Genomic DNA, 20,957 nt, shown 5'->3' with positions numbered 1-20,957 from the left:
ATAGGTCTTCTTCTGTATATTTTGCTGGGACCGCAAGTCATGTGAGGCTGCTCTCTGCCTGATGCTGAACGGCGTCGCAACACTATAATATTTAATTGTTATAACGAAACGCTCTGCACATTTGCCCAATATACGATGTAAAAGGCTGGTTTCAGTTCTCTGGCTTACTCGTGTACTTTATAATTCTTAGGCCTAGTAAATCCAACTCTGCTAAATAACACTCATTCTTTGAAGATAGTGTATTTCGTGAAAATGCATTCTTTGGGATATTGCAGATTAGTATACTTCCAAATTTAAGTTTGTTAATATGGATTATAAATATATGAGCATCTTTTATGGTTCCCTCTCCCCCCCCATACGAGCTAAAGTTTGTTATATGGCTAGTTGGCTACTAATATCAGCTAAAAGATGTATGAATAAATGAATGAAATATATTGGCTTCCGTGCATCACTACACATTTGAGCAAACCAAACTTTTGCATCGATCATGTGCTAGTAAACCAGTGAAATGAAATGTTTTTGAACCGATGAACCTCTCTTATATCATATCTTCTTTTTCCCTGTATTTTTCATTTCAACTTTTGAGTTTGTAGCATTTCAGTTCAAACTCCAGGTTAAAATATAGATCTGAACTGCATTCTCTCGGGGATGGTTAATAAAAGTTATACGAGCTACAAGCACAATAGAAGCGGTTTACATATCTAAGAATTTTATGATTACGTTTCCGTGAGTTATACGAGCATTTCAGATATATGTCCAGAATTAAGATGTCAACTAATATACGAATATTGATCCAAATCAATTTTACAAAAAAAAATGAGATGTATAACAGACCAATATCGGATGAATATACATACAAATAGATCCATATATAGATCTAACATGGTTTACCAATTAGTTACGTCTACCAGCAAAATAAAGATATTATTAATATGAAAGCTGAAAATATTTCAAACTACAGTTTAATGATGCAACGTAAAAACCCTTGCTAAAACCTGAAGTGCTCTAAATAAGGATCAAATCCACCTCCATGGTAATAACCAGATTCATTGTACAACAGTCCGTATTCAAATCCATCAAACATGTAATCTTCCTCTGATTTCACTATCTCGTTATCAGCCATACGACCAAGATTCTCAATCTTTTCTTGACCAAGTTCAATACAGTCTTCGTATAAATAATCCTCCCCATCTTTCTTGTCCACCACGCTATTACCGGTTTCAGAGACGTTGTAAGTTTCCAACCAATAGCTTCTAGAACTCTCTGCCTCATCAGTTTTCTTCATTTCATCATCCTGACCGTTTCCTAAACCGTCCGGGAAATTTAACCGGGCATAGCGTCCATACATGGCACTAGCAGCTCTATCGTAAGCCAAGGCGGCTTCAGATGCAGTATCGAACGTTCCAAGCCAAAGACGCTTCGAGTTTCCGCCACGTTGGTTCACAGGCTCGCGTATCTCAGCCACCCATTTCCCCCAAACCCTTTGTCGAACGCCTCTAAACCGGCAAACCGGGTTCTCCGGTCCGCCTTTCCCTCTCATGCAGCCTTTCCTCGAACCTTTTGCTTGAACCCTACGGGTTCTCTTCAACCCTTCCTCCTCCTCTTCTTCCTTCACCCATCTACTTAACGTCGTATCAACTGGCTCAGCGACTCTTCTTCTTCTTCTGGAGGGTTCTATAGAAGCAGAGGAGCTCTGGTTTGGACCGTTGTCTTCTTTCTCCATCGTTTAGACACAGAAACAGCAGAACAAATATGCGGAAAAGCTAAAACGAGAGGCACCTATATAAAAACAAGAACAGTAAACTAGAAATTTATGTCTGATGTATTAAGGTGTGAACAGCTTTCTGTCTCAGATATCGTCTGGAACACGCGTGGCGCTGGTAGCAATGTACAGCTACGGGACACGTGAGATATTTTGGTGTATTCTTTATGAGGTTTTTATTTTATTTTATTTGTTTGCTGTTTATATTCCTTTACCAGTTTATATAGATTTGATTTCTTTGCGATTAAGACTTTGAATTGTTCGTGTTCTTTCTGGAAAAAAACTATATATTATAAAATTTTGGGGAACAATTCACAATTGATAACTTCCTTCTTAGGGCTTTGGCTTAATGTGCAAGCTACCGTTTTGTCATCTTCCATTTTTAACTGATAGACGTGTTTGCTTTTGGAGGAAACTTTCTTCCCGAGCTCGTTATTTTCTAGTAAAAAAAAATTAACTTGGGATATTTCTTATATATTAAAAGAGAAACATTCTAATAAATGCATTCACACTATAATAGACACGTGACAGTCTCACAATGATTTGATAATAAGTATGCTAACGCGTTCACACTATATTCATAAATGTGTTTTTTTTTAAATATACAACTCACATACATGGTTCCAATAAAACTCTGGATTTTTCGGTTCGAATAAAAATAGATAACAAATCAAAAGCCAAATTATATATATTATTTTTATTGTTTACGGATAAAGTTGAGCAAAATATTCATAAATTTTGATTCGATTTGTTATCTGTTTTGATTTTAACCAACAATTCTGGATATCTGTAACTCTACGAAACAAATCAAATACAAAAATACAATATCCAAAAAAGAAGCAAATCACAAAAACCAATAATTTTAGGAACATATATCTAATTCAATATGTTATATGCATATATATACATATATGTAAAGAATTATATATATATATATATATATATATATATATATATATATACGTTATATATAGTATACTTTATATCAGTTTTACAATATTTTTATGAATTAAATTTATTATATTAGGTACTAGAATTTAAAACTTTAAATAATGTTTTATTTATGTAATAAAATGTTCTTATTAAATTCTTCAATTATTTTTAAAATTTTATTTTATTTATGGATCAAATCGGATATTCTTTTAAATTTTAAAACATTTCGGATATCCGAGTCACCGAATATCTAGGTGGCTAAAGATCGAATCGACACTAATGTTTCCAAATACCCAGATATTCGATCTGTGTCCACCTCTATTTACAGATACAATTTTATTTTCTTTATATGAAAAAATGAGTAATGTCAAGGCCTTTTTTATTTTAAATTAATTTTAATTTATCTTTCATGTATTATTTTGAACAAAAATGTCATTTAATATTAATTAACAATATCTTTATATATTTGTCAACTATTTTTATATACTTTTTACATACATATGCATGTGCACCTTAATGTGAGCATCTTGTAACTAAGTATTCACCACAATTGAAGTATCTAAATTTTTTGAAAGTTGAAATATTTTTTCTTAATGTTTCTTTCACTACCGACCAAATTGTAATGAAATGATTTGTCTTAATAATTATTTTTTTTTTCTTAAACTATTATCTGTTTAAAAACTATAATATGAAACTATCGGTTCGACATGACGACTATCTAAAATTCATGACATGAAAATAAATAAATAATATTAATTTTTGATTTTTACCGGAAAAAAACAAAAAAATCAAACATTTTAACCGAATAAACTAAAATGAATATTAATTTAAAATAATAGTTATATTTTAGAAGATTAAAAATCAAAAAAAAAAATTAAAACCGAACGAATATCCAGATTAAACAGATTTAATGTCTTTTTATTAAAAATAACGAAACGAATAATCACATTACGCGCAAGGCGCGAGTTATTACCTAGTTATATGTTATTTTGATTTCTTTGCGATTAAGACTTTGAGTTTTGACAAAAAAAAATATATATACTTTTGAGTTTCATAATTTATTACCTTTTGTGTGGTGGAAGATGTCAAATTGGTGGCTTGTACCCTAAGCCAAAACCCTAAATATCAACTAAGGTGGATTGTCACCTAATACTATAAATCTTTTTGGTAGCCATTCACACTTCAAACTAAACCTTCCTTTTAAAAGTTCAGGCTTGTGGGGTAAGTTACCATTTGACATTGTCCCACTTATTAAAGAAAGTTGGTCTCTTCCCAAACTCATAAACTTTATACATAGATCATATATTATAGAAAATCTATTATAAGTGATGAAATTAAAGTGACAATATAAGAAAACGATGTTGTTGGCAGTTAAAGATATCGTTTTTTTCTTTCTTATTCTGTTTCATGGTACGACAAGATCAAAGATATGTTGAGAGAAGTTAGATTATTTTTCTGTCCAATGTTTACTGAGGTCAACGACCTCAAGGTTTGACATTAATTGGACTCTTCCCATTTCAAACCGTAGTTTATTGCCTTGGGAAAAAAACAATATGTGACAAGTAGTTTAATTGCTAATCCCATTGGAAAGTAAGCATTATCTTCAGACTGATCGCAGCAGCCAATTTCAGAAGTCCCTTTATTAGTCCACTTCTCTTTGAACCTAGACGAAACACCCAATAAGGCAAACACATTGTTGTCTTTGAATTATCATTTCTTGTAAAGTTTAAATCCTATGCTGCTGTTTCATGTCTTCGCTCATTTAGAGAACCTTCATTATCACCTATTGTATTTGCATCTATGATGGGGAGGTTCAAAAACTTAAACTTTGGATGAACCCACAGAAAAGGTCGACTCTTTCGATGTCAACAAGATCCAAGAAACAAAGGTCAAATCTTGAAAACAGATCCAACTCTTCCAACACAATTAGACGGTTACAGATCATAAAGGTTGAAGAAGCTAAAGATTAGACAAAAAAAGTTGTAAAACACAAACTACTTCATATATTGAACCAACGTAATTACATGCAAAGATGTTTCAAAAGAAGAAAACAAAAACAAGATTATATACCCCCGGGCGGTAGATCTGAGTCGCTTAGAAGCGGCGGAGTTACCGAGGAAAGAGAGGAAGCCAGTAGCTGCGGTCTCTTGCTCATCCAAGAACAAATCTTCCGTGAGCACATACCAACGCGACACCCACCATCACAGCCGAGACAAGAACAGATCCAACATCAGTAAGAAACACCACAAAGATGCTAAACAAGGAAGAGCCAAGACGCGAGGAGATAGAGGAGGAAGGCGAAGGAGAAAAGGGTGAGTCACCAAAGAGAATCCGACGATAGCCGTCGCGACTGCGAGGTAGTTCACCTTGAAGTAGGCGTAGTTCTTGCGGATGCGCGCGGCGGCGGAGGAGATCGAGTCCGGTTTGGAGAGTGTTGATAGGTCTGCGAGCTCGGACCAGGGACGACGGGTGGAGAGAGCGGTTGTGACGGTTTCGGAGATTTGGTTGATGAAGGCGCGGAGAGGTGGTTGAGACTCGACGGAGGAGGTGACTGGGAGGATTGGTGGTGACGTGGAAGCCATTGTCGCAGATCTGAGAATTTAAAGAAGATGACGTGGCAAGAGAGGGAAGGGAAGGAGAGACTTATATATACGGAAGAGAGATTTGTTGACCTTCCTATCTACGTGTCACCGACAATAAGCGTCGCTATTATCACTAAAGTAAATAAATTTATATTAAAAGTTTTAAAATATATTATAGAATAAAAACTAATAGCTATATTTTAAAATAATTTTAATTATATATCTTCAAAACAATAAACAATTAATAGCTAATATAGTAAAACAAAATTAAAGAAATATATAGAATTTAAAATATAGTAAAAATAGAATGACTATTTAATAAATGTATAATAGTTATAATTAGCAGCTATAATTAATTTAATAGTATGAAATATTATTTAAATAATTATAAAACTAATTTAGCTAAACAAAACTCCAAAAACTTAATTTTTAAAGAATATTTTTGTGGAACTCGAAATTACATGAATATAATCCATCCACCATTTGTCATTCTGAATAATTTATAATTTTGTTTTTAATTTCTTTCATTTTAGTGCTTTATTGCATAGTTTAACTGATAACATAATGGTAAAACAAATTTGTGGGAATTGAGAAATGAGATAAACATGGAATAACTATAAAAGAAAAAATAAAAAAAAATAAAAGATTATAAAAGAAAAGAATGAATAAAAGAACTTACGTTGACCACAATTTAAAAAAACACAGCTTTTGGTCTTTGTGTAGAAATACGTGGTTACTTGAAAAACTAATTTTCCTAGATTTTAGAGAATCATTTTTTCCACAATTTTTATTGATTAAAAAAATAGGGTGCAACTGGAATGCTATTTTGTGGAATAAAACTATTTGGAATGGATCATTCCACATGTTTCCATAAAATGTTTACCAGTTACCATGATTCATCAATACTAATAGAGAAAATTTACAAAAAAACTTATGATAATGATGCAAGTAAAACTATCAAATGTGGATCTTCACAAGGTGGTTCAGTTAGTGCAAGACTGCAAGTATAACGTTAGATCCTCATACAAAATAGAGTTCTCGTTTCTTGGTTGTATGATAATTTTGTAATGATTATCATAATTTATTTATTTTTTTGATAACCGAGTGTTCTGGGCCTACCAAAGTGGTGTACACTAGAGACCGAAACGACCAAAGACCTAGATTGCGCTGGTCATCATGTGGGCCATCGTAAATGGTTTTCAGTCTCGGGCGTTGGGGTTTCACATATGGTCGGGATTCGGAACCCGGGTAGTGATCAATATTACAATTTTGGTACTATACCAAACACGCTTAAACAATGATAATAACGTTTACGATGCAAAATGTAACGGTCCGGTTCCTGGACCATAAAAATTTCCTTGAGAATATGGGCTTATCTACGGCCCATATGGCAAAGACCTAGGGTTCCCTTCCCCTTTCCTATAAAAAGAGATGCAGCCTCCCTTTTGCCTCATACAGAAACTAAAGCGAAGCTCTGCAGAGAATTCCCGGAGACCAGAAACCCTAGCCGTCGAGCTCTCCCTTTCTCTCTTGCGCCGTCTCTCTCTCTTCTCTCTCTCTCCTCGCCGTCGCTCTCTCTCTCCTCACCGTCGCACGCTCTCTCTCTCCTCGCCGTCGCACGCTCTCTCTCTCCTCGCCGTCGCACGCTCTCTCTCTCTCCTCGCCGGCGCCGTGTGGTGGTGGTGGTGACGGATCTCAATCTCCTCTCCCTTGTCTCTTGTTTCCAGATCCGGATCCAGATCTAGGCTAAGGTGGAGTGTCTTGAACCCATCTTGTTCTCATGTACTGTATACTCCTTTATGTTGGAGTTTGGGTTGATTAGACCCTATTTGAAAGCTAGGATGATAGATCATGATTATTGCTAGGATGTTAGATGAATGGAACACGATGCATAAGAACCCTCGTATTGTTAAATGGGACTTAGTAAACTGAAATGGAGTTGTGGTAGCGATGATTGATTGGTAATTTATGCTTGTATGTTTGGATGTGTAGTCTCATGAGTGGTTTGTGATTAAAGCTAGGATGCTAGAGAGAAATGAATGCAAAGATGATAGATGAGTAATGATTGTTAATGTTATTGAAGTAGAACTTGAGTGCAATGTGTATTGTGTGTGGCACCGATAACGGGTGGCGCCTAGTGAATGAGTCCAAGTACAAGTCTTAATGAAAAGGAAAGCGAATGAGAATGGGAAGGGATAAGTGAAAATGATAAGGATGTGAAAGGATAAGTGAAAGTATGAAAGAATAAGGTTACGGTTAAGCATGGGTGGGGAAAGCATATAGAGTCTAAGGAAAGTATGTGTGGCAGTAGTTCACGCTAGGTATCCATAGGAGATGTGGCGAATCCACAAGAATATGGAAGCACCCATAGGAGATATGGCGAATCCACATGAATATGGGGTAGAAGCCTAGTGGGAGCTACCCACTGATGATAAGAACGAAGTGCCAACCGCGAGAGGCGGTATATAAAAACGTGCATCATGGTCGGGTAACAGGGAGTTAAAGGTGTCATAGGATCGAGTCGGTCTGGTATGATGAGTCTGTTAAGTCTAGGGTTTAACGTGTGTGGCAATGAGTGAGTTCATTTTAATGATTGATCACTAGGTTACTAGAAATGTATGGAATTGAATGTGGACAATTGGTGATGACAGTATGAAATGATAAAAATACATTACCTGATTGTAGTGGCTAGTCAGTCCTAGTTCCAGCATAGAGTAGTATAGAGTGTCATGCGGGCAGGCTGGTCTAGAGCCACTTCACTGAGTAACTTGTTGCTCACTCCTCCATTTCCATTTCCCTGTGCGCAGGACTGTAAGTAGAAGTATATGGATGTGGGTGTGACGGTATTTCAAAGAAGGTTATGCGCCCGTCGGCTCTCGGGACCAGTAACGGGACACGTAGGGTTGTCTAAATGAGTAGACACGTGTCCATAACGCCCTTTCGATAAACCCGGTCGGACGCCGGGGGATCGGGCCGTTACACAGAACTTGATGGAAAATCTATTTACGAAACAACTGATGTCACGTACTACTAAACATTGCACTATTTTATACTGTCGTGAGGAAAATGAGTTGGGAGTTCGAACGTGGGTTTACTCTTTTTATTGTTTATTTTTAAAATATGTGAAATTTGGAACAAAAATTCATTATAATTTTAGCCTCTCTTTTTCAATAGGTTTTTGAAACTATGTGTTAAATTCTGAAAACTGTGATTTGTTATTTAGTTTCTGTTTAATAAGATGAGAGGAAGTGTGAGTTGTTGAGATAAATCTTTGATAAAAAGATGATGTAAACAGAAACACTTTTGTTAAGCATCAGTGAAAATGAGTTATGAACAAAATGTTTTTGTGGAGATTTCACAATTCATCGCCTCATCGGTTACCATATGTTCCTAGTTATGCACTCGAATGTCTTAATTTTATGTCAGTTAACATTCACATGGGCTACAAGAATTATTGAAAATAGCGAAGGATTGGCGAAAACATTTTCGTAGCCATAATTATTAGCGATGAAAGTTACGACGGAGAGCGACAAAACAAAAAAATGCTAAGTTTGTAGCTAATCCGTAGCGATCTATTGCTATATAGCTACGAATATGATCTATAGTCATTCTCTAGCTAAATAGCTACTAACCAGCGAGAAATAAATTGTCGCCAAATTTTTTTGTGATTGGCAAAAGATGCTATAAATATTTATGTATCTAACTGATATGTATGTGCTATATGTTTGAAATTTGCACTTGTGGCACATGATCGATACTAGCAATGTTTGAATTAAGATAATGCGTACATGTGACCCTTCAAATATTATATGTTTATTGTGTTTGGTGATACTTGTGTTAGAGATTTAGGGTTTAGAGTATAAGGACTGTGGTTTGGGGCTAAGGGTTAAAGGCTTTATATTTAAGAAGTTGTTAAAAATATCGTAAATTATATTTTCTTAGAAATTTATATTGGATTACTAAAAATGTATAAATTTGTGATGTTAGAATGAAAATATTTGGTAACTAAAAATGTATAAATTTATATTTAATAATTTGTAGTTACCAAATATTTTGATTCTAACATCACAAATTTATATTTAATAATTTGTTAAAAATATAAAAATTTGGTTAGTAAATTATAATTGGTTAGGTGAAATTTATTTTTCACTATTAAAATGTATGAATTTGGTTATTATAAATATCCTTTTCATTTTTATATCAAAAATGTTATTTTTCTCCATTAATTATTTTGCATCCACACATTTACCTCCTAAATATTTTTGGCTCCACTAATTGCCTCCATTTTCCTATTTCCCTCCCAAGTACTTTTGGGTTTAGCTCCAGAATAACACTAAAGATAATAATTTCGTGAGTGCTTCCTATTGGTTGGAAAGGGAGTGTGCGGATTACAAATTTGGACCGTTGATCAGTCGAATCTATTGGTCCAGATTTATTAATCTGTGTCCGTTTCTTTCTCTATCACTCTCATATGTTTCTCTCTTTCCATCTCTACTCTTCTCTATGTCTCCTCCTTAATCACCGTGAAACAACTCCAAGGATTAAGAAGAAGAAGACTTGAGAAGCTTTAGGAGAAGACTAGGAATGAAGGTTCAATTGGGTCTCTTACTCTCTCTCTCTTTCTCAGATTCAGTTTTGTTTTTGATTCTTCAGAAGCATGAGTGCAACAGGCTTAGCAGCTAAGCAGACGGAGGAGGCAGACAGAAGAATCACCAGAAAAGCATGGGAAGAAGCACCGGCGACAAGAGATGGTGGAGGTGGAGAAGACGATGGCGGCATGAGATGGTGGGGGTGGAGCTGAGGCCATCAACGCCGGATCTGAAGAACCTAGGGTCCAGAGGAAGCTAGTGCTGGTGGTGTCGACGAAGCTTCACTGTGCTGCGGATGATTGGGGATACTCGTATATATTTCAACGACAACGTTCTTTGTAGGTATGTATTTACAACTTCAGAGATACTATTTGTAGCTATGTTTAAATCTTGATCTTCTTATTGAGCAATCATGTCTTTTATTATAATTCTACATGTTGCTGATAAAGCATATTACTTTTTGTCTAGTGATGCTTATATACTGCTGGTTTAGTCAAGTACCGTGTACCACCAGCTGTTCTTCCACGTCAAGCTTGTTATCAGAGTCAATGTATGAGCCAGCAGTTGATAGCTATGTGTGAAGCTCGGGGATTCAAAGTGCCAGTACATATGCCTCACCCACCGCTCTCCATCTACATGTCTATGTATCAACGAGCATATGAACTACGATTCTTCCCGAACAAGTAGATGAATCTAGATAGCATCTAAGACACATGTTTTTGAATTCTTACAGGATCTCTACTAGAAATCTTTTTCTCATATTTTTTTATATTTTGTTGTCTAGTTTGCACTTTTTAGATTTAAGCATTCGTTTGTAGACTACAAGATCAACTATAATTTTACAATGTATCAAAAATTTTGGTTTTTATTATAATCTGTTTTACAAATAATAATGCCTGAAAAGTATGGTTTGATTTGTTTATTGAAAATTAAATATTTTGTATTCAAATTTGTGACCATATTAGCAACAAATTTGCCAGGAGATATTTCTCACTAAAGTTTGTAGCCTCATAGCTATAGAAATCAGTAGCCAAAGTTGTCACTAATTGGCAACAGACTCAGTCGTAGCCACATCGTTACTGTTGGCTACGAATATTGCTCTTGATAATCTGTCGCTAGCTGGCTATAGATTAGCTACAGATTACGTTTAGCGTGGGCGCTGAGGCCAGGGAGTTGATCTGTCGCCATTCGTTGCCGGCCCAATTTTAGCTACGGATTGTGTCTCCTAGCTATAAAATAATCGGTAGCTATTCTAGTAAATTCTTGTAGTATATAGTAGTAATGTTTTTCATTTTGCAGAATCTTTTGTTTTCTGTTGTTACTAACTTGCGAAGACTAATTTATCATTGATAAAGAAAAAATCTTGAAAATGATCCAAATCGTTTTAATACGTTAAATATTCAAATACTTTATGAAAATACACTATTTTGCTGAGATTTTTACCATTAAAAATCAATTATTAGAAGAGAAATTCTTGGGTTCACCCCCTAGGGTGAACCTCTAGATTCATCCCCTAGGGTGAACCTCTAGATTCACCAACCAATAGTGTTTGAGTATTTGATAGTTGATATCTTTTAAAAAAAGAAACAAAATTGAATTTCCAAATAAGATTATATTTTTAAAATAAAACAATAAAAATACATAAAAATAGTTACAAAAAATGAATAAATAAATATTGATAAAGTTTTAGCAAAATACTAAATCCTATACACTAAATCCTAAACTCCAAACCCTAAATTATAAACCTTAAATATTGGATAAACCGTAAACCATTAGAAAATTTTAAACCCTAAATCATACATTAAAAACTAAATCTTAATAACACTAAACCCTAAACCCTAATCACTAAACCCTAAACCCTTGGATAAACCCTGAACCCTTGGATAAATCATAAACTCTAAATCAAAAATATTTAAAATTAAACCTTAGAGTTTATGATTTATCCAAGGGTTCAGAGTTTACCCAAGGGTTTAGGGTTTACCCAAGGGTTTATGGTTTAGTGATTAGGATTTAGGGTTTAGTGTTAGTAAAATTTAGTTTTTAATGTATGATTTAGGGTTTAAGATTTTCCAACGGTTTAGAGTTTAGCCAAAGTTTAAGGTTTAACGTTTAGGGTTTAGGGTTTAGGATTTAGGGTATAGAGTTTAGTATTTTGCTGAAGATTTAACAATATTAATTTATTTATTTTTTGTAACTATTTTTATGTATTTTTAGTATTTTATTTTAAAAATATAATCTAATTTGGATATTCAATTTTATTTCCTTTTTTTTTAAAATATCAAATACTCAACCACTATTGGTTGGTGAACGTGAACCCAAGAATTTCTCTTATTAGAAGATATGGCTTAGAAATTTGAATTTTAAATATCTGGCTTTAAAAATTAGTATTATAGTTTACATCTTATATATTAAAATAGAAGTCACAACCTTGATTAATGTGTGATTTTTTTATAAAAATGGACCTAATGAACAAATTCCTACAAAGTCATGTTACATTTAATATCTAATCTTATCATTTAAATTTTGGGCCTACCATAAATTTTTATTGGGCTATCAATAATTAGATTTAAACAATAGATGATCCATTAGATTTATAGATAATATAAATTAAATAGATATAATTTAATGTTGTAATACTATACTTCTATATGCTAAATATTTAAATATTTGTCGATGTTAACTTTTAAAATTATAAAGTTTTTTTTTAAATAACAAAAATCATATTATCTAACAATGATTAATTTTTACTACCTTAAACCAATGAAAACAAATTTTAAACTATATAGTTTATTTTAAAAATTAAACAAAAACTAAATGTTTAATTATTTACTCGATAATATAAATCTATGAAGCGAAAAGTTTAATTTTTTAAGAACTTTATAAATTTGTGAAATGTTACAATATCTTTGAATATAAAAATAAAACAATATTTTACTAATCTTTATATATATAGTTACAATTTTAATAATGAAATAATAATTCGAAAATATATATATAGAAGAAGATACAAATACATGTGAAAGTTTGAAACATTCTATTTAATGAAAAAAATATACAGTAAACTTATTATGTTTTAAAAATTGATAGACACGTATATATTATAATATATATCAATTTAGAATTGAAAACAAAATATTTATATAAAAATAAATGAAAACAAAAAACCGTGCGGGTCTAGATGTAGTATAACTTTAATGTTTAAAACTTGGTCTAAAAAAACAAGCTAATTGTTTCAATTTATAATTGGAAATACGCTAAAAGGCCAACTAGTCAAATCAAGTTCGGTAAGCATATAGGTTCGGCGTCATCAATCTCTTTAAATAGACAGTAACGTCATCTCTCTCTTCTCATCATCATTACAACCATCGAAACAGTGTCGTACCTCGTACGTAGTCTCTCCAAACGTTTCATATTTCATCAAGAGAGAATCGTGAGAGATAAGAGACGATGCAGAGATTCTCGGCGAAAAGTACGTTCCAAAACATCCCCATTTCCCTCCTGCGACGATGCATCTCGTCGACGTCTCAGACGGCAATGGCTGCTTACCGACGAATTTCTGGGGAGGCTCCCGCCGTTTGAGTACATCCCGCCGCCGTATACAGGTCCTTCCGCTGATGTCATCCTTAACCAAAGGAAGGAGTTTCTTAGCTCTTACACGTCTTGCCTCTACAAAAAGCCAGTAACGTTTTTGATCATGTCTCTCTGGGATATAATAAAGCGTTTTTGATCTAATGGTAACGCTTTAAACCATATTACACCACAATTAATAGTACCAAAAATCTCCATTTGTATGTTTTTGTTACTATTCAGACCCGCACCTCACAACTATTAGTATATTAACTCTGTGACCAATAATGAAATCTAAATTCATTATTGAATCTTCTTTTTGTTTCATCTGATTAAGTTAAAAAAAAAAATTCTTATTTTTGTTAATTTTTCTTTTTGAGATGCAGTTGAACATAGTGGATGGGAAGATGCAGTATCTATTCGACGAGAGTGGTCGGAGATACTTAGATGCATTTGCTGGTATCGCAGTTGTGAACTGTGGACATTGTCACCCTGATGTGGTTAAACCAGTCATCGACCAAATCAAACGACTCCAGCATCCTACCACTCTTTATCTTAACCATGCCATTGCTGACTTCTCTGAAGCTCTCGCTTCTAAACTCCCTGGTGATCTCAAGGTAACGTAACACATGCATGTTATGTTCTTTTGTGCGTCTTGCCTGATCCAAATTTGGAACAGGTTGTGTTCTTCACTAACTCAGGGACAGAGGCTAATGAGTTAGCACTCATGATGGCTAAGTTGTATACTGGTTATCAAGACATTGTCTCGATTCGTAACGGGTATCATGGGAATGCTGCTGGAACAATGGGTGCTACTGGTCAAAGCATGTGGAAGTTCAACGTGGTTCAGGTGCGTACTAAGAGTCTTTTATTTCTTGAACTAATATTCAAATCTAATATTTGGTTTTGTTTTTTGGCTGGTGGATAGACTGGAACTCATCACGCTTTGAACCCTGATCCATATAGATGTGTTTGGTTCTGATGGTGAGAAGTATGCAAGAGAGTTGCACGATCTCATCCAATATGGCACGACCGGACACATTGCTGGTTTTATGTTTGAAGCTATACAGGTAAAACAAATTAAAAATACAAAGTTTTAAAAGATTGTAACAACTCTCATCATTAACTATATCACTATGTGAATAGGGTGTTGGAGGGATTGTGGAGCTAGCTCCAGGCTATTTATCAGCAGCTTATGACATTGTGAAGAAAGCTGGAGGATTGTTTATTGCAGATGAAGTTCAGTCTGGTTTCGCGCGTACTGGCGATTTCTGGGGCTTTGAGGCTCACAATGTTGTCCCTGACATAGTAACCATGGCAAAGGTTGGAGTTGATCCAACCTTAGTGTTCTCTGGATAATGTTAAAAGCAATGTTCTAAAAACCGCTAGGTGGTGGTTAGGCGTCTTATAGAAGGCAAAGGTTGGGAATGGGTTTCCTTTGGGAGCAGTTGTGACAACTCCAGAGATTGCACGAGTGTTGACACGTCGATGTTACTTCAACACGTTTGGTGGGAACGCTGTGGCTACTACAGCTGGTCTAGCTGTTTTGAATGTGATTGAGAAAGACTAAGCTTCAAGAAAATGCGTCGATGGTCGGATCTTATCTCAAAGGAAGACTCAATCAGCTGAAAGAGAAACACGAAAGTAAATCTCTCTCACACGTTCTCTCTTCATACAGTTTGGTCTTGAACTTTGTGTTTATGCATATGCTTATGTAATGTAGTTATTGGGGATGTACGGGGAAGAGGACTGATGCTTGGAGTAGAGCTGGTGAGTGATCACAAACTTAAAACTCCTGCAACTGCCGAGACTCTTCACATCATGGATCAAATGAAAGGTTTGTTGGTTTTGCGTTTTTTCTAGTCTTCTCATGTGAAACTAACAAACATAAAAAATGTTTATTTATGAAAATGTTTTTACAGAGCTTGGTGTTTTGGTTGGGAAAGGAGGCTTCTTTGGAAACGTGTTTAGAATCACGCCACCGCTCTGCTTCACTAAGGACGACGCAGATTATCTCGTGGAAGCCATGGACTATTCAGTGTCCAAGATGTGATGAAGAGAAATAAAACACAAAATAAGTTTGTAATTTTGCTTAAACAACCAAAATGATTGATGAACCAACATCTCGTTGATTCTCTCAATCACTTTATTTTTCTTCTTATAAAACATTTTTTCTTCCATCTTAAGCTACAAAATGAATATATTATACAAACATTAACATACCTGCTCATACCACCTGACAATATCATCAAGTAGCTCCAGATCCTGATCTTTCATTAACATACTTGTTCCTGTTCAATTCCACTATCATTTGAGTTGTCCCATGAACAAAACCGTCATGAGAGACTTGGCGTAGCCATTTAAACATAGCTAAAAAGCATGGCAAGATCACACCATCTTAACTCTGTCAACGACCACTATGCAAAACTGCCATTTTCTAGTCTCAGCTGCCCATTACAGGACCCAAACAAGTCTTATAAGGAGACGAGAGACTGACTAGTTTCCTACTTCTCACTTCCAAATCCCTTATTGTTCTCCATCTGCTGAAGCTTTCTCACCAAACCAATAGTTCAGACAACTCAACAATAGGATAAGAAGATAGAAGACAAATAAAAAAATCTCATGGTTTCATCAAATCGTTTCAGTATGCCATACCAAATCCTAAAATCAAACAAGATAAAAAAAAAACGAGGGGAAAATAAAATGTACATTCAGTTGTACACCATTATATTCACAAATGAGAAAATAACGAAGCATGCAAACTTATGTTAAATCATTTTCCTCCCTCCTATCATACTCTGCTGCGCCTGAGAAGCATTATTACTGTTGGTAGACTTATTATTGTGCTTCCCCTCTGTGCTACCAAACACATCCAGATCTTCGAACAATCTGTACGATGGCACAAACGGCTTCTGTCCTCCAGAGACACCTGGATTGCTTGCAGCTGAGGTAGCCTGGGGATCTCCAGTTCTAGCGGGGAATGAGTTGGACTGCTGCAGTGTTCTCCCGGCACTTGTCTCTGTGTATGACGCAGTCGCATTAGCCCGTGGAGTGTAGTATGCATTCGCTGATGTTGAAGCCCATGGCGGAGGCGGATATTCAAATGGACTCTGAGGTCTAGCTTGCGGTTGCATCTGGAACTGAGCTTGCTGCTGCGGATGAGTGCCCTGCTGTGTTTGAGTCTGTTGTGGTTGAGAATAGCCTTGATGTGTTTGAATCTGTTGCTGCGGATGAGAATAACCCTGCTGTGTTTGAATCTGTTGCGGTTGAGAATAGCCCTGCTGTGTTTGAATCTGTTGCGGTTGAGAATATCCCTGCTGTGTTTGAGGCTGTTGTGGTTGAGAATAACCTTGTTGTGTTTGAGAATAACCCTGCTGTGTTTGAGGCTGTTGCTGTTGGGGTTGAGAATAGCTATGCTGTGCTTGAGGCTGTTGTGGTTGAGAATAACCCTGATGTGCTTGAGGATGTTGCTGTTGAGGTTGCTGGGGTTGTGCCCAAGGAGCGACATAGCTCTCAAACTGTGGCACAGCCTGCGGATAGACATGGGTGTTTTGATCTGAGACAGTGGGAGGAGGAGCAGGTTGAGAGGATGGAGGTGGAGGAGCTGACGTCAATGCCAAACTCAATAAGTCAATCATGTCTTGTTCCCTTGTGGTGTTAACTGGAGGCGGCGGGTCAGGCAGAGCAAGAGCAAGAGCATTATGAGACTCAGAACTGGCTGGGTCTGTAGTCACAGATGCTGGTGTTTTAGAGTGCCTGAAACAACAAATCATTTCTATGTCAAATACTAAAAGTTTATGATATGAACAGTTCCTGAATCCAATTGTAAAACAGACCTTCGAGCTAATTGCGCAAACTCATCTTCCTCCTCGTCTTCCTCATCAACTGGGCTTTTTCCCGTAGAAACAGTGGCGGGTACTGGGGAACTAGAACCAGCTATGGAACTAGAATCTTTAGCTTCAGAAGATTTTGGGCTCGAATCAGCGGGTTTTAAAGCTAGGACTGGCAGAGGAGAACCAGAAGCTATTGCATCATGTCTAGCTAGCAGAATTTGAAGACTGTCATTTAGATCGAGTCCCCGGCCTAAAAGTTCATCATCACTGCCAAATAAACCAAGAACTGTTTAGCACAACGATGGAACCTCTCAAGTCAACACATTCCAATATGTTTAAGAACTAAGTGATTCCTGAAGAATAGAAGACTAACACAGTGGTGGTTAGCATCTGCATCAGCTTTTTCTGATTTGAACGACAACGCTCGACCAAGTCAACAATGACTTCATCTTTCACAGCCTACATAATACGAAAAACATAGGTAAGAACATTAGATTTCGTTCCCAAAACCTCAATGTAGCTGTATAACACATTCCAATACCTGACGGTCACTGGTATCCACAGCGCTTAGCATGTCGCCCAAGAGATCCATCACGTCCCTCATGGCCTCGATACTTGACAAGCTACGGTTTAACAAAGAAAAGAGCATTGAAATTGATGAAAACTATGTAAAAAATCTAGAACTGCTGCTAGTCCACATAACAAATAGACTTACCTTAAGCCCTCAACCTCACTTGCCATTGCCTCATCAAGCCTTCTAGAGGAACCACTGGGCATTCCGTAACCCACTTGAGGTATTCCATAACCTGCTTGAGGTGGTACTCCATAACCTGCTTGAGGTGGTCCATAACCAGCTTGCGGTGCTCCATAAGCAGCATACGGTACTCCATAACCAGCTTGCGGTGATCCATAAGCCCCCTGAGGCTGTCTTACCGCTGGAAGACTCACTTGTGGAGTTATTATAGGGGACGCATTAGGTGAACGCTGAGGGAACACGACTCCAGAACGCTGACACATACAAGAGCAAACATAAGAATAAGAATTTCATGCAAATGACAATCTGCATGTATATAGAGATCTCCAGTAGATCAAAAGCGCATAGTAACAAGACTCCACAGCTATAAACTAACTTTCATTTAGAACATGGTTAAGAACCCGTAAGAGGTGTAGGTAGCAGCGAAAACCATGATCTTTACTAATACACAGTACTTGGAAACTTGTCACAAGCAAGTCTATGAAAGGTGACCGATAATAAGTAAATTTCAAGCAAGTTACTTACCCTTAACTCATCGTACGCCCAATAATAATGAGGATATTTTCCCTCTGGACCTCCAAAAGCCTGCTGCCAAGAGTCCAGCATGACCAATATTTTATCCCTCACTTGCATATCGGCCTATAAAAAAGATCCAAAGGATCATCAGCAATCAATATGAAGACTCACAACTACGGAAAACATATTCATACAACCCTTAAACAAGACCTACCTTCTTCTTAACAATCTTGACCATTTCCCCCAATATGTTCTTCTCTGCAACTTGATGGTGCAAGTAATCTCCACAGTTCTTCACCAACGCCTCCAAAAGCTAACACAGAAGAGAGTCAAAGAGAGTCGAAACAAAAGAACTCGCCAAAGAACAAAAGGTCCCTAATTTCAATACCGTGAGTGCAAGTTGCTGAACTCTCGGACTCTTATGTTGCAGCCTCTTTTTCAAAGCTTTAACCACATCCTTAGCTTGCCTGAGCACGTCAATAGGCACAAAAACGTTAAAAGCAGATGCAATTGCAGATAATTCTAGCGAAGAGCAATCAATGATTGTGCACTGGAACTAAATGATCAATACACATATTTTTTCTTAATTAATTCCACACCTCTATAGTACATATTAAATTTCGGAGACCAAGGCGATGGTATCATCTAGATTATAGCTATACCTAGGACCGGCCCTGATTGTAGATAATCAAATCAAATTCTAGCAAAGAACAATCAAATCAATGTTCTAAAATCGCTAGCTAAGTGGTTAGGCGCCTTATAGAGAATTATTGTTTAGGCCTATTTTGAGAACACTGTAAACAAGGCCGGCCCTGAGATTTAGTTACGGGGCTTCTCCTCTATACATATTAACCTAGGGACCAAGACGAATGGCTAGGCCTAGGACCGGCCCTAGATAATCAACCCAAACCATAATCTAATTCTACCGAAGAACAATCAAACAGTTCCAGAATCGTAACACCTAAATCGAAAGCGAAGATCAAAGGTTTTTACCAGTGAAGAGAATTGACGGAATCGCAGATTTCCATGTTGGTGGTCCAATCAGGACCTAGAAGAAGATCGCTCGTTGCCTTATCGACCGCCACCGTAGCCGAAGCTGAAGACGACGCCATATCTTCGCCGAGAGAGAGGAAACGAATAATCTCCGGCTTCTATCTTTTTTCCAGCGCAGAGAGAGAGAGAGATGGAGTCAGCAGGAATCTTTGCTTTTCTATCTAAGGAGGAATGAAGCAGAAGAAAAATAAGAAAAAGGAAAATCTTTTATTTGCTCAAAAAAAAAAAAAAAATTTCAAATCTCCAAAATATCACATTTCTAAGTTTATATCACAAAAATAGCACTCAAAAACTAAAATAACCAAAATAGCACCTTTCTAAGTTTATCTTTTGAAAATTTTAATTTTTTTTATTTTTCAAAATTTGAAATCTTATCCCCAAAACCTCATTTCTCAGCTCTAAACCTTAAACCCTAAACTCTAAACCCTAAATCCTAAACCATAAACCCTAAACCCTAAACTCTAAACCCTAAACCCTAAACTCTAAACCCTAAACCCTAAAATCTAAATCCTAAACCCTAAAATCTAAACCCTAAACCCTAAACCCTAAACTCTAAACCCTAAACCCTAAATCCTAAACCCCACCCTTTAACTATAAACCCTAAGTTTGTGACTTTTGATAAAACATTAAGTGTTATTTTTGTGATTTTTGACCTTGAGTGCTAGTTTGAGAACATAAACTTGATTTAGTGGTATTTTTGTTTTTTTCTCAAAAAAAAAGTAAAATCTTTTATTTATTTGTTTTTCTGATCTTATTTTGAAGGACGGCCAACCTCTCGCTCCACGCTCCTCTTTGGCGCGTGATACCACGCGATTGTATAATGTGGTCAACGTGAAAAGTCTGATAATTATATAGGTGGATACTGGATAATGCGCTTTTAATGCTGTTTTCTGTGTCATTACGTCGCCTTTTATATGCTGTTCATTGTTGTAATGTGATTTGATATATTTACTTATTTATACGATTAATTATTTATACGGTTACGTGTTGATACCCAGCCAAGCAAAGTGTATAAAAAAAAGGTTTTTTAGAAGTATATATAACAAAAGTTGGGATATAAATTATTTAGATATTGACGACACGTAGATTTAAGTCGGTGCCACTTTGATAAAGATGAAAAGGAAGTTATAACATAAATTTTATAACTTTGAAAATGTATTCCAACCAAAAATAAAAGAACCTGTGTGAATTGTATACGATTATCCAAATCTGTTTTTCATGAATAATAACAGAAATAAATATCCATCATTATTAGAGAGAAAGGAAAAGTTACGATTCTTTTTAAAATTTAATAGTTTAAAAGTAGAATATGCTAATATGAGCATATATATTTGTTTTTTTGCTAAAATTTTCCAAAAATTGTTGATT

The 20,957-nt window shown here is 35.8% G+C and overlaps 2 protein-coding genes, 1 long non-coding RNA gene and 2 pseudogenes across 5 annotated transcripts; 2 read left to right on the top strand and 3 right to left on the bottom strand.

Moving 5' to 3' along the window:
- Nucleotides 1-905: 905 nt before the first annotated feature.
- On the bottom strand, nt 906-1,979 carry LOC106409264 (dehydration-responsive element-binding protein 2E-like). Its single transcript, XM_013849919.3, has one exon. It carries the CDS (start codon nt 1,721-1,723, stop codon nt 989-991), a length of 735 nt encoding a protein of 244 aa, XP_013705373.1. The 5' UTR covers nt 1,724-1,979; the 3' UTR covers nt 906-988.
- A 2,610-nt stretch (nt 1,980-4,589) lies between these two features.
- On the bottom strand, nt 4,590-5,348 carry LOC106409153 (annotated as a pseudogene).
- A 3,849-nt stretch (nt 5,349-9,197) lies between these two features.
- On the top strand, nt 9,198-10,737 carry LOC111208578. 2 transcript variants are annotated; one of them, XR_007321965.1, is made up of 3 exons: nt 9,544-9,867; nt 9,948-10,208; nt 10,335-10,737. It is a non-coding gene; the product is annotated as an uncharacterized LOC111208578 (long non-coding RNA). The 2 variants fall into 2 exon arrangements; XR_002660474.2 differs by having other exon boundaries at nt 9,198-10,208.
- A 2,543-nt stretch (nt 10,738-13,280) lies between these two features.
- LOC106410655 lies at nt 13,281-15,655 on the top strand (annotated as a pseudogene).
- Nucleotides 15,656-16,037: 382 nt separating this feature from the next.
- Nucleotides 16,038-19,781, bottom strand: LOC111198224 (TOM1-like protein 6). 2 transcript variants are annotated; one of them, XM_048753495.1, is made up of 10 exons: nt 19,530-19,761; nt 18,925-19,003; nt 18,751-18,849; nt 18,546-18,659; nt 17,982-18,274; nt 17,808-17,889; nt 17,640-17,725; nt 17,270-17,533; nt 16,861-17,189; nt 16,038-16,797 (listed from the first exon to the last, which is right to left on the bottom strand). In XM_048753495.1, exons 1-10 carry the CDS (start codon nt 19,646-19,648, stop codon nt 16,202-16,204), a joined length of 2,061 nt encoding a protein of 686 aa, XP_048609452.1. In that variant the 5' UTR covers nt 19,649-19,761; the 3' UTR covers nt 16,038-16,201. The 2 variants fall into 2 exon arrangements, with proteins under 2 accessions (XP_048609452.1, XP_048609451.1); XM_048753494.1 differs by having other exon boundaries at nt 16,038-17,189; nt 19,530-19,781.
- Nucleotides 19,782-20,957: the final 1,176 nt, after the last annotated feature.

Source organism: Brassica napus, chromosome C4 (assembly GCF_020379485.1).
Source record: "Brassica napus cultivar Da-Ae chromosome C4, Da-Ae, whole genome shotgun sequence".
Lineage (NCBI taxonomy): Eukaryota > Viridiplantae > Streptophyta > Magnoliopsida > Brassicales > Brassicaceae > Brassica > Brassica napus.
Note: the sequence above shows the minus strand (reverse complement) of the source record. Positions and strands in the feature narration are given on the sequence as shown.

Coding starts and splice junctions, on each gene's coding strand:
- LOC106409264 (XM_013849919.3), bottom strand. CDS start 1,723: ATGGAGAAAGAAGACAACGGTCCAAACCAGAGCTCCTCTGCTTCTATA.
- LOC111198224 (XM_048753494.1), bottom strand. CDS start 19,648: ATGGCGTCGTCTTCAGCTTCGGCTACGGTGGCGGTCGATAAGGCAACG. Junction 19,004..19,529: donor TCCGTCAATTCTCTTCACTG/GTAAAAACCTTT, acceptor TGACGTGCTCAG/GCAAGCTAAGGATGTGGTTA. Junction 17,534..17,639: donor CAGATGCTAACCACCACTGT/GTTAGTCTTCTA, acceptor TTTATTTGGCAG/TGATGATGAACTTTTAGGCC.